Source organism: Brienomyrus brachyistius, chromosome 12 (genome assembly GCF_023856365.1).
Source record: "Brienomyrus brachyistius isolate T26 chromosome 12, BBRACH_0.4, whole genome shotgun sequence".
NCBI classification, from domain to species: Eukaryota; Metazoa; Chordata; class Actinopteri; order Osteoglossiformes; family Mormyridae; genus Brienomyrus; species Brienomyrus brachyistius.
Window position 1 is genome coordinate 18,706,102 of NC_064544.1, and position 12,743 is coordinate 18,718,844.

A 12,743-nucleotide genomic window follows, 5' to 3' on the forward strand; every position below is an offset into this window, starting at 1 on the left:
TTTAAATATAATACTTTTTAATAAATGACAGTTTACATAAACATTTAGACAGACAATAATTCAGCAGAAACCGAGATTCCATAGTTACGTACATAATACTTAGAAACCGTCGCACTGAGTAAAAGTAACCTGACCTAGTTCAGTTACACCAGTTTGTGCCTCAGGTCGTCTCCAAACGGTGTTAATCCAACTGGGTGATGGACACAAGATACATCTTAGAGATGGAGAAATTAACTGCACTGCAAAACATACAATAGTCAAAATAAACTTCTTTTAGTCCAGTTAAATATTAATGCTATTGGTCCCAGAGAACTGGGAGACATAAGATACCAGAGTAGGATTGGTGGGCAGAACTTTGATGGGTAAATCCCAGCTGAAGGTGTCCACGTCCACCAGGCCCGCCCCTGTCCACACCGTGACCTCTGATTGGTTTTGCAGCACAGTGGGCGGCTCCATTGGCTCCCGGGCCGTCACGAACTCAAAATGCAGCCGCCACCTCAGGCTCACTGGGACAGGATGAGTGAGAGAGAGAGAGGGACAGGGGGAAAGTTCAGTCCCGCTAACCAATAAGAACACAGCTCAGGGATGAAGCGCCGACCTTGCTGCACACTGACCGATGTCTGTGCTGAAGCCTGGAGTGACGTTGAGAGGGATGGGCAGCGAAAAGTGGCTGGAGGCCGTGTGCAAACATGACTCAAGGTGGCGTCCGTGGCTGGTGACGCTGGCTGACTGGTTGGGCCGGCGTTGGTACTGGGGCTGGACGTCCTCCTCGCTCTGTAGGCTGACTGTGTACTGCCATGTAAGAAGACGTGCCCTTCAGCATTAAACCGCTGACCCGAGGAGGCACGGAAAGCAAGGCAAGGGACTTCCTGGATGGGATGCTAGTCTACTGGAGTTCCTAATCATCCCGAATGTTGATATCAGTGCTCCCAAATGCAGATTCACCACCTGCTTGGCTACGCCTACTCTGACACCAACCAATCAGCAGGCCCCGTGTCGCTGGGCTAACTTTTGTCGTGCTCACACTGTAGGAACTCGGCCCGACTGTAGTTCCTTTCTTAGTACCTGCCCCAGACTTGGCCTATGTCTGAATTCATGGGCTGAATCCTTCAAAGGACACGATCTATGTAGCCTTTGTAGACTGCATCCCTCGAAGATCAAACAGAAAGCGTTATCGAATGTGGCAGTCTGGTCTACTGGAAATTTCCGATTTGCCTCACCAGCTGTTCTCACCCTTAACCTTAAGTCAGAAAGTTCCGCTCCTTACGCATGAAAATAGACAGAAGTAGCGGAGCAAACACTGAGCAGACTGAATTATTTTTGTACTTCAATTACATTTTATGCATCAATTAATATGTTTTGCTTGAATCTTCATATTTCTGCACTGGAAAATTCGATAACCAATATAATAATAACAATAATAATAATAACAGATACTTTACTGAAATTCTCTATACGCCTCTCCCAACTGCCACCTGTTGCCTCACCAGCTGTGCTGGGGGTCAAGGGCCTTGCTCAAGGACCGGGAGACGTGCCGAAGCTGGGTTCGGACCGGCGACCCTCCTATCACAGGCACACAGGCTTAGCCCACTGAGCCCCCCCAATATTTTTGTCTAATGTCACTGGTGCCAGCAGTCAAACTCGCCAGCGCTTATTAGTGGGAAGTCAAAATATAATGCATGATGAAAAGTCGATGAACTTTAATGTTACAAATTAAACACAAAGTCAAGCTAAAAGACCATAAAGGCAAAATGGTGGCTGTCACCTGCAGACAGGGAATATCTCCCTCGGAGAAGTTAAAGGTCCCGATGATGTCCTCCCCTAATCTGTACACCGTCTTGAAGATGCAGAACTTTGCCACCTTGCCCCGCATGTTAGTGATATTGAAAAGGTCTGTGTTAGAAAGAAGTCAAAGGTCAACCCCATACTAAACACACATAAGGCAAAGTCATGTTTACACCAACACAGACATACAATGAAGGCCGATCCATATTGTCAGTGCTCTATTATTGCATAATGCGTCTTCCATGGCACTATACTGGTTACGCAAGAATGACTCATACTTACACACACACACACACACACACACACACACACACACACACACACACACACACACACACACACACACACACGAGACTCACGTGGACAGCGGCGTGAGGTAGTGACCATCAGCATGTCCAGGGCCTTCTCCAGAGGCCTGGTGTCTCTTCTACCCGTCTCTTCGTCATCCAGGAAGGGGTTTGAGGGGGCCACCTCCTCGTCCTGGGGGGAGGGAGGCTCGGGCATGCCTGGTGAGAAAAACATTTGTCAGAGTACCCAACCTATTATTACGTAAGAGTATAAATGGGGAGCGTTTACATTCTAACATGCGATCTTCATTTCAATTTCTACGTTCATTTAGCTCTTCTCAAAAACAACGAAAGTTTCTGTATCATATAGCTGCTGTTTAGTGATTTGTATAGAACAAACACATTATTCTAAACCTCCATTACATAAACAGAAGCCTGAGCTATTTCCCCATCATTTCTGCCTTTTACTAAAGCCCTCAGATACTCTTATGCCTCATCCACACCTAAAAGCATAGTAAAGCACACCGCTACTACATTTGTTCTTCGCTCATCCAAAGCACACGGATTCTAGATGCTTATGAAGGACTCCTATTGTACAGAGGAGCAGGGCACAGTCTAGTATCCTTTGTATTTTCTATGAACATTTCAGTCCCTTAAAGTTCTGGAGGCCTGTGTCCTTGGCCCAGGAGGGGATGCCCACGCACCCTGCAGGACGAGCACCCTGAAGGGCACCCGGAGCAGCTTGATGGGGGAGTTGACACGCTGGCAGCCGATGGTTAGCTTGTAGACGTACTTCACCGCCTGGCCGCGGAAGCTGGGGGGGCCGTCAGTCGGCACCACCTCACTGTACGAGTCTGGGGGGGAGGGGCGGGCAAGGGTCCACAATGGATAGACATTACTTCAGGTCAGGGTGAAAACAAAGAACACTGTGGAACATGAGAATATTACATTCCTGCCTTACAGCCCACCATTGTGCTTGGGATTAAACTAATAAGGCAGCACTAATTAATAACGCCATGTTGGACTTACAGGTTTTGCTCTCTCCTGGGTCGAGCCGCAGGTCACAGAATAGGATCTTTGGGGGGGTGTCTAACATGCACTGTCCACGCTCCCCTGGGTTAAAGAGAGTTTGGGAAAATGGGGGAGGTCCGCATTAGTGCACACCCTTAAAGAAGCAGACCACTCGCATACCAGTAATCCCATTACAACATCCATACACGTCTTCCAGCAAATTCCTCTTAAAAATGTCACAAGTGGAAGTGCTCAGAATTTTGATCTTCATCACGGGCACATTTATGCTGCAGCACATGCTGGCTACATATCTGTGGAGCAGGGTTTCCCAATCTGTTCCTTGGGGACCCTCGGACAGTCCATGTTTTGGCTGCTGGGAGGGAGCAAAAGTGTGAACCGACTTTGGGTCCCCAAGGATCAGACTAGGTAGCAGTGATTCTACATCCCCTGTGAAGGTAACACCAAGGTCATCTTAGTGAAGCTTAAGCCGTGAATGTTTTAAGCAAAGCCCTGAATCTCTTTATTACGTTTTGTTCATTATATGTATAATGTAGTTTTGTTGTCAAATTTCACCAAATTTAGTGCTGCGATGGACACAGAAATAATGTATTCTGAATGGAAATGATGGGCCGAAGGTTTTTTCCTGACCAAATAATAGTTCTGGACTATACCTTGGATCTCCTCTTACCCTACAACACCCCTGGTATCAACATGCGCACATCTCTGTGGCCGTGAGGCAGCACAGCGTCGGTGCCCGCTGCCCCCCTCCATCACTCACCCCTGCTGGGGATCAGCACGGTGTCGCTCTCGGCCTGAACGTCCTTGTTGCCTTGGGCTGGCAGCGCCACCCTGCTCTCACTGGCATGAAACTGGCAATGGATCTGAGCACTGGCCCAGGCCAGCATCTCACTGGGTTGGGCAGAGACAGGCAGATTAATGTACATGTGTTAAGCACTTACATTTCTCAGACCTGAGGCAGGCCTGGAAGGAGTAAAACAGAGGAAAATCACTACACTATGTATGGTAATGTATTTGTTTATACAATGCACACAGATGTATATGCATTTACTTCGCCCGTTAATCATGACCATTTTACTCTTTTAAAAGCAATTCGATGAAGGATGCAATTAAAGATTTGAAATTAGACCTTTAAAACTGCTTATGCGCCCCTTTATGACCACCAGCTTATTGGTAACGTTGGGGACGTTGGGGATCTTGGAACGAAACGTCCGTGAAACATTATGGACAGCGCGGACTTGGGGACGAGGGAGGAGCTTACCTGCTAGCTGAGGTGGACAGATGGGACATAGGATTGGTGAAGGTGATAAGGCACTCCAACAGCTCCCCGGCCAGGAATACCGGGCCTCGGGACATGGAGGCCACCACTTCGATCATCTGTGCGGACACACGTGGTATCAATACCTGCGCCGCAGGATTTCACGCAATGCTTAGACGTGCGTATCAAATCAGAAGACAATAGCTAGTCATATCTGGTTTCTACGCTCCGTACTAGAGCTGATTAATTACTTCATTAAAATATATATTATTCGGAAGGTTTAAACTGCTTCGCCTAGGAAAATATCTGATATACACACCGTGTTATTGCTCCGTTACATGTTATGTTACATTCCTGCCAATGGCCGATATACTAATTCACTCTTACCTTGGTAAATAGTACTCCCCAGTCAGTTTTGGCCCAGTTAGATTCAATTCGACTATCAATACGGTACGTAAACCTCTAACTTCTTTACGTGATCAAAGTATTCGACCGAGGTGACATATAAACAAAACTCCATCCAAAGAGCTGCTCGATGCTTAACTTACCCTGCGTGATCGTCAAAATTCCTTACAACGCATCAACCCCGCCGACAAAGCACAGATGAAACATCAAAAGTTCACGCAAACTTGCGTTTTATTTTCCTTAAACCGTAGTTTAGTTCTTTTCCTGTATATAAATAAGCCTAATATCAAACGATTTCGTAATATTGTTCAGGAATAAACCGCGTTAAGCATATTCTGTCGTTCAATAAAAAAAAAATAGAAAATCTTATATGTCATGCCACATTAAACGCATATCTGTGTTATATTACTATGGCACCCGGTCTGAAGAAATATATTTTCAAATCAGGGATAATGTGTTTACTGGTACTTTATCCTGCAACTGGCATAGCTTTTTGTGTCAACGCCGGTATAGTGTTCTGTTGGCCTCTCAGTACTGCCCCGTGGCATCGGTGATATACACGGATGTTAGGAAGTACCTATGGTAGGGGTATTTAAAACGAAAGTATTAAAACACCAAAGTAATTCCCTACTTCTTTTGATGTGCGAAGGAAATATTTTGAGGGTAAAGTATAACTATATTGTTCTCCCACCAAAAAGACTGGATGAGTGTGCACAATGTACAAAATGAAAGGATGTTGAAAATTACCCCACCTCTGATTTCCTATTTTGGTCTGTACTGGAATAAGGAGGATTAGTTGAACAGTGGAGAGAGCGACTTGCCCGACATCCGATACAATTCCCCGAAGGACGGCGTGTAATAGCGCACTGAAATAAGCCAACCACATCAAGATTCATTTCCAAAAAGAAAAACAAAGCCCACTTTATGGCATATTTCCGTGAGGTTCTGCGAGGGTTCCGAGGCCGACCACTGGTCTCGGTGTCCTGTGTTTCTGTCAGCGTATAGCCGCTTGGAGATGCGGTGCGCGGTAGTTTTGCTCTCAGGCGGTAAATAAATGGTGTTTTGCCGGTCGAAATCCGCCAGGGGACCCGGGTTATTCCTAAGAAGACCATTGACTATTCACAGAATTTTTTATGGTCTCAAAAATACAGTCGTTCGGGTATCTTAAGAAAAGTGCTGAGCGTTTCGCGTGAAGCTCACTATAATAATAATAATAATAATAAAAAACGGAATTTACCTGAACTATAGCTAATGCCTCCATTGCATTAAATTTAACCTGACCTGTCTTGGTCTCCTAGGCCAGTCGGCTTCTGTGGTACGGGAATTGAAATTAAGCATGATAACCTGGTTTCTTTACAGTACATCCGGTTATCGGACACATCTGGACCGCTGATCGTTAAGCGGATGCAACCTGTAATCGGGTTTGGGGTTAAAAGTGCAGCAGCGTGCAGCTACTGTCTGTTTTATCCGAGACCTGTGCATTTATGATGTGGTCAGACGAGATGGGTGGGAAAAATACATCCAACGTGCTTTAAATAGCTTTGGTTTCCTGATCTGCGAGTCTGTCCTGCTGGAGCTGGAAAACGAGCACCTAAGGGACGTTTTAATTATTGACTGCGTGAACAAATGGGACGCCTGTGGGAGAGAAACGTCACCGCTCCTATGCGGCGATCCTTCGGCTTTTAAGTCCTACCGCTGAACTTTTGAGGAAGTAGAAAATCCCCTGCATGTACGTTCCCGGCGCACGCAAGGTGCTCTCCTGATCGCGGACCCGGCATCCCCTGGCATCAGGCTCGTCGTGAACCGGCCTTGGCAGCCTGCTGAGCGCCCGAAGCGCCATGGAGCCGCCGAACGGCGACCCGGCCCCCGGGCTTATGAACCGTTACGTGTCCGCGGAGCGCGGCTACGGGGTCCCGGAAGAAGGCTGGCGGATCTGCCTGGCTCACGAGTTCCAGGAGAAGCGAAAGCCCTTCCAGGCTAAGGATGTATCGCTGTCCAACGTCATGGAGCACATCGGACTGGGTATCAGGTGCGTTATCCACGGCCACGGATCCATTCCGGCCTCGGTGTCCGTCCTCTCTCCAGTGATCTCTGTGGTCCGTGTCTTATACTGGGTTATGGGTATATAATGTTCAGATCCACAACACACCTTTCAACCTCATCACTGGTATTATAATTACTACTATTCTCGTGTCCTTAAAACACATCATTTGTGTTTCATTTAATCTGTATTTCTTCTCTCATATTTTCATGCCTCGCAGTGTAAACCAGTTTTGACTTGATAAAGAAGTATGGCAAGTTTTGTTTCTGGTTTTTAAACGCAGAAGGATTGAATGCTTATGACACAAAGGATTTGTTGGTATTAGAGGCGTGTGGCTTATTTGCTTTGCACGCCACTCACCTTTGTACTTTGTGTTTGAAACGGGTCTGGAAGAGCCTGTCATAAGGCAGTGCTCATCCACCCATCTCCCATTGTCCTGGCGGGCCAGGGTCAGATTTGTGGGTAGGGGGCACAGGTAGGTTAATGTCTAACCGCGTGAGGATCCCAGTCTATCCAGTCCCCTGAAACCCAAGTAAAGTCTTTCCAGCTCATCACATCTCGCTTTGTGGGACTTTCTAGCAGGAGTTTAGGTTTTAACCACCATTTAGTGATAAGATGATTGATATAATACTTTTATGGCATTCAATATTCAAAGTTCCCTTCCTGCAGAGGTGGATAGTTCAAGTAAAAATCGAGACCAAGATTTTGTTTCAATCAACCAGTTGAGTACTCTGTGATAGAGTCACAATCTTCAACTTGTTTGTTAAAACAGAATGTTGGTCTTGATTTTTATTGTGTGGACCTGAGCTGTCCCCCTGTGCCTCCTCTCTGGGCTGTGTGTGTGTGGATGGTAGATATAGAGATGTGCAGCACACAGCTTTTGCCTGCAGCTGACCACAATGTCAGCGGGTCTGCAGTCATTTCACACCCAGGGTTGTGTGTATGTAAAGGGAATTATATCGAGATGCGCAATTTGCCTGACAGGGACCTCGGCCTTCTGGGCCGTGTTTTATCCTCCTGCATGGATCTTATTAGCTGCTGGTTAATTAAAGTGCCTGAGGAAATGACCGGATTGTGGTTATTAGGGATGCTGGTTACATGGTTCAGTGTTACTGTTGCGCCATGGCGTGTTGGTACTCCGATGAAGACCGGCTCTCTGTCACGGTCACATCTGGTGTGCACCGTTGGCTGTGTGAGGGTTGGAGGTTGCTGGTTAAGATCCTTGCTCTCCTGTGGTTGAGTGGGGTATGCAAATCACTCCTCTAAAATCCTGGAAGCCACGGAACTGTCCTTCTGGGGCAGCCTTGGGTTGCCAGTGAACAGGGCGGTTGTGTGCTGGGACTGTAGGACGTCCCTCACCTACTATCCTCTATGATGGTTTCTCTCCCTTTGCTCCATAATCGGACCCGTCGGCGGGGCAGACAGACAGGGGGATTCCTGCTTTTATTGTTTAATCCCCCGTATCTGTCTGTGTGAATGTTTTGCTGTTCTCTGCCAGCTGGCTTCTGATCTGCGCTGGGATTGTTTGGGTGGCTGAAGGCCTTTGAAACAGCTGGGGCAGCATTCAGTGAAGTGTATGCTTTGTGAAGGATGGGGGGGACGCTGTGCACTGTATTCAGCATAATGACTGCCACAGTGAGTTGTTAACTCTGTTAACGGGAGAGGCAGGCAATTGCAGAAAGGCTTGTTTTTTATAAAAAGCCGTACCTGTTCCGTTAGCCTGGGTGTACTGTGCACAACCCTCCCTGACCCCCCCCCCCTGCTGTGTGTTTGCAGGTACCTAAAGTGGTGGTACCGGAAGACCCAGGTGGAGAAGAAAGCCCCCTTCATTGACATGTTCCGCGCCCAGCCCTTGCGGCAGATCTATGGTAGGTCCGACCCGCAGGCATGGACTTTCTACATTTTACAGATGTGAATGTTTATCTTTGTACGTGAGTCTACAGGTCTATGTGTAAACAGGTGCTTGGTAGGGTGACACCACAGGCTTTCTGCTTGCGTGGTGCCGCCCCCGAGGCATCTCCAGCGCACTGACACTGTCTTTCACAGGTGCTCCATTGGGTGGTATTGGGGGAGGTACCATCACACGTGGCTGGAGGGGGGAGTTCTGCAGGTGGCAACTCAACCCTGGGATGTACCATTACAAGACGGTCATTGCCAATCAGGTAGGCATCTGCCAGTGAGAATAAGGGACCGAGGGCTGCTTTCCAGGGGTGCAGTTATTTGAGTAAGCTCTGTTCAGTTACACTTATGGTGAGGGTAGGTGTTGGGGACAGGTAACAGGATATGGTGACAGATGAAGCGTGTTTGATGAGAGAAGAGAACTGCTGGACTGTGGTGAAGCCTGCTGGCACTGTGTGGTTACAGTCTGCAGTTTAGGGGGAGTTCAGCCACCAGATGACTGGATGGGACCCCACTGGATGGGACTGTGCTTTAGTAGGGGCTTATTGTCATTAACAAAAACTAAAACTACAAGAAAACATTTTTGTAAACAAAACAAGATACAAAAATAAAAAAAACTACAACTAAACAAAAGTGTTGCTAACTGAAAAAAAAAATAAACAAACATCAAATACGACATTGTTTTAAAAATAATTTTAGGTAAATTAATTACTTATCTTTAATTAGCATTTATAATATCTAGAACATGTTTTGCCTATTTTGAGGACATTAGCAAAGTGCCCTCTGTACTCATGTAGGATTCTCTAAAGATCAGACACACAAAATAGCTCTAGAAGTTTCACTCTATTCCTAGAAATAGAATGACTAAAACTTAATCTGAAACAAAAATATAAAACAACTAAACAGAAATATATCTTTAAAATAAAAACGAATAAAACCACACTGAAAACTAAACTGCATTTCAGATAAAAATGACATAAAAAAAATTAGATGTACAATAACATTGTGCTGTAGTGTCAGCTGATCCTAAATTTTCCCGGTAAAGTATCTCTAGGTGCTGATGCCATGTGTCGGCAGGAATGACGTCGCAATGATCTTTTCTAAGCTCTCAGTGTTGCTGTTGGTGTATGTATGTGACACATTGTCTTGCTTTTCTCTTTCGCTTCTGCTCACCCCTCAGTTCACCGTGTGTCTGCGCCGGGGGGGGCGGACCGTGTACCAGCAAGTACTGTCAGTGGAGAGGCCCCCCACCCTCCAGGGCTGGAACTGGGGCTTCTGCGGCCAGTATGCCTTCTACCACGCGCTGTACCCGCGTGCCTGGAACGTCTACCACCTGCCGGGCCAGAACGTCACGCTCACCTGCAGGCAGGTGTCGCCCATCATCCCGCACGACTACCAGGTAACCCGAGCCGGCTCCCTGCGTGCCCGTCCCTGCCTCGGCAGCTCCGCGTAGGCACTGGGCGACCTATTTCTGTCCCAGAAAGTCAGAGGGGTGGGGCACGTCTGCTAGTGTGTCTAGGACTCTGACCTGAGGTGAATATTTCTGTATGCCAGTTGTGCTGGTGCCCATATCCGCTCTGAGGATCCTCGTAGGAGTTACTGTTTTGGGTGTATCGTGTATGGACAAGGGTGGGGTGCTGAGTACTGAGGCTGACAATACTTGCTGACTTCTGCTATAAAAGAGGCAGTAGCTCGGGGCTTACAGACTGGGAAAGGTTGTCTGGTCAGATCCCACAGGGTTCCGGCTTTTGTACTCAAATACTGGGAACATGCAGAACAATCAGTATTGTGTAAAAGTCTTAGGCAGGAAAGAAACTGTTTAAGGCAGCTTATCAGGATAGTAAGTGTTTATTTGTATGGAAAAAGAAACGGGATTAGAATATATGCACATTAACAGAGACAAAAAACTATCAAGAATTTCTTCTGCTCTCCAAAAAGTTACCATTATCTTGTTGAATAGCTAGATCACGGATGTCAGACTCAAGTCCTGTGGGGCCGGAGCCCTGCACATTTTTGGGTTTCACCTCATTTAACACACCTGATTCAACTCCTTGCAACTTCTATTGCTAATTACCACACAGCTCTTGAGCTGAATCATATGTGGTGGAACCGGGAATGAGCTAAGCGACACAGGGATCCAGCCCCCCAGGCCTGAAGTTTGACACCCTAACCCTATATGAACACCACTTTAGTTCCCAAACCTCTCCTCTGGGGCACCCTAGTCATTCCATGTATTTGTTTAATTTAACCACAAGCTCAATTAATTAACCTAAGTAGTTAAATACCTGAGGTATGGATTAACCAAAAAAGGTGGAGAAGCAGTTGAGTCAAAAAACGAGTGTTGTCGTCGTTGGGGTGACTTCAGCAGAGGTTTTGAAGTAGCCAAGCTGACGTTCCTTGTTAGACGTAATATAATACTTTTATACCAACATGAAAATAATTTAAAATATAATTCTCTTTGCATGCGTAGGATGTTTGCACTGTATTGTATACATTTATAATATTTTATTTGAGTAAGTTACACCGGATAAAACTGTCGACAGGGCTACAGAGTTGGGCCGTTGCAATAAGTCGATAACATGATTATTGTATCAGTATATGGACAAGAATGCGGTCATTTTTTCTGTCCTCCATATTGGTAAATTGTTTTTATGTTTGTTTGATAAGAATGATTGCTACCAACATTGCAGCTTGTCACGCTGACTTTGCCCTCCCGTCTGATCTCTGTGTCATAGGCGTGGCTCATGTGTGGTTATCATTTCACGATGATCCGGAATGTTCATACTTCTAGTGTGAACGTGACAGGCAGGCTTGTACGTTGCTGTCAGGTCTGCGGCGAGGCTGTAGAGCAGAGCTGCACTTCATAAATGTGACCATTAAGTGTGGTATGGATGCTATAAAAATAAGTAAGAATTTTGCCAAAACACTAGTTGCACTTTGTGCTCATGGTACATAAGGCAGGGTTGTTATCATTAACAAATGCATTTCCATGAAAAAATAATCAGAATCTGAATCAGAAGACCATTAATCCCGGAGATACTAAAGATAAAAAGGTACTAAAATAAAATAATTACAGCTATCAACTATGTACATTGCTGCAAAACCAACTGAAATAAAAACGAATGTGAAATACTTTGCATTACCATTTTAAATACTGTTTAGCTAAAGTAATGATTTGTTTCTTTGGGCCTCTCATGCAATGAACCATAGAAATAGCCAATTGAACTGCATTGTGACATTTTGTAATAGCCAGCAAAGTCCTACAACTTTCTATCTGTCCCTAGAAATAAAATTACTAAAACCTGAAGTAAACAACTAAATGGATTTACATCTTTAAAATGAAAGCTAATGAAACTGCACTCTAAAAGGAGCCCTAAACTGACATTAATACGTCAAACTTTCTTCTACTTGTTTTTGTTGCTTATACCAAACTTCTAGCCAGTTCGTTACTTTGCTTTTGGAATAGTTAGTTCAGTTTTTGTTAGAATTAGGTGATCAGTGGTCATTGTTGACACACCACAGTGCACAACAACGAAATGTGTGACACAATAGGGGGCAGCTAATTCAGCGCCCCGGGAGCAGTGCTTGGGGGTGGTACCTTGCTCAGGGTACCTCAGTGGTGCCTTGCTGGTCGGGGATTCAAACCTGCAATCGTTCAATTACAAGAGCGCTTCCCTAACCATCAAGCCACCACTGCCCAACAGAGCCTGAGTGTCACGGGACGAGGTGAGCGATCGCGAGCAGAGCGGCGATCGTGCGGGAAAGGAGCAGGCAGGCAAGCGGGATACGGGAAAACGGGGTTTTAATCGGGGAAACTGGAGCAGGTCGGGAAACAGACATTGACAACATCAATGACAGACACGGGTTAGTACAAATCAGGAACTTAAATACATGAAACAAGGCAGCAGGAAACAAGACACGACTGGGCACGATCAGGAAATCACACGTGGGTAATTAGGGGGCGTGGCACACAGGAGGAGCGGACGAGCCGGGCATGACAGAACCCCCCCCCAAAGGCGCGCTACACCGGGCGCGCCAA

At 46.2% G+C, this 12,743-nt stretch overlaps 2 protein-coding genes across 8 annotated transcripts in view; one reads left to right on the plus strand and one right to left on the minus strand.

The window, feature by feature from the left end:
- On the minus strand, nt 1-6,604 carry rgp1 (GP1 homolog, RAB6A GEF complex partner 1). 7 transcript variants are annotated; one of them, XM_048971317.1, is made up of 9 exons: nt 6,458-6,604; nt 4,363-4,478; nt 3,862-3,992; nt 3,102-3,185; nt 2,777-2,926; nt 2,145-2,291; nt 1,766-1,893; nt 615-792; nt 1-506 (listed from the first exon to the last, which is right to left on the minus strand). In XM_048971317.1, exons 1-9 carry the CDS (start codon nt 6,602-6,604, stop codon nt 283-285), a joined length of 1,305 nt encoding a protein of 434 aa, XP_048827274.1. In that variant the 3' UTR covers nt 1-282. The 7 variants fall into 7 exon arrangements, with proteins under 7 accessions (XP_048827274.1, XP_048827275.1, XP_048827276.1 ...); XM_048971318.1 differs by lacking the exon at nt 6,458-6,604 and adding an exon at nt 6,046-6,161; XM_048971319.1 differs by lacking the exon at nt 6,458-6,604 and adding an exon at nt 6,002-6,120.
- gba2 (glucosidase, beta (bile acid) 2) overlaps nt 6,603-12,743 on the plus strand; it is a 21,544-nt gene continuing 15,403 nt past the window's right edge. Inside the window, exons 1-4 of the mRNA XM_048971229.1 lie at nt 6,603-6,793; nt 8,582-8,673; nt 8,852-8,967; nt 9,885-10,103. Coding sequence (XP_048827186.1) covers nt 6,603-6,793; nt 8,582-8,673; nt 8,852-8,967; nt 9,885-10,103 — 618 coding nt within the window. The remainder of the gene's footprint in view (nt 6,794-8,581; nt 8,674-8,851; nt 8,968-9,884; nt 10,104-12,743) is intronic.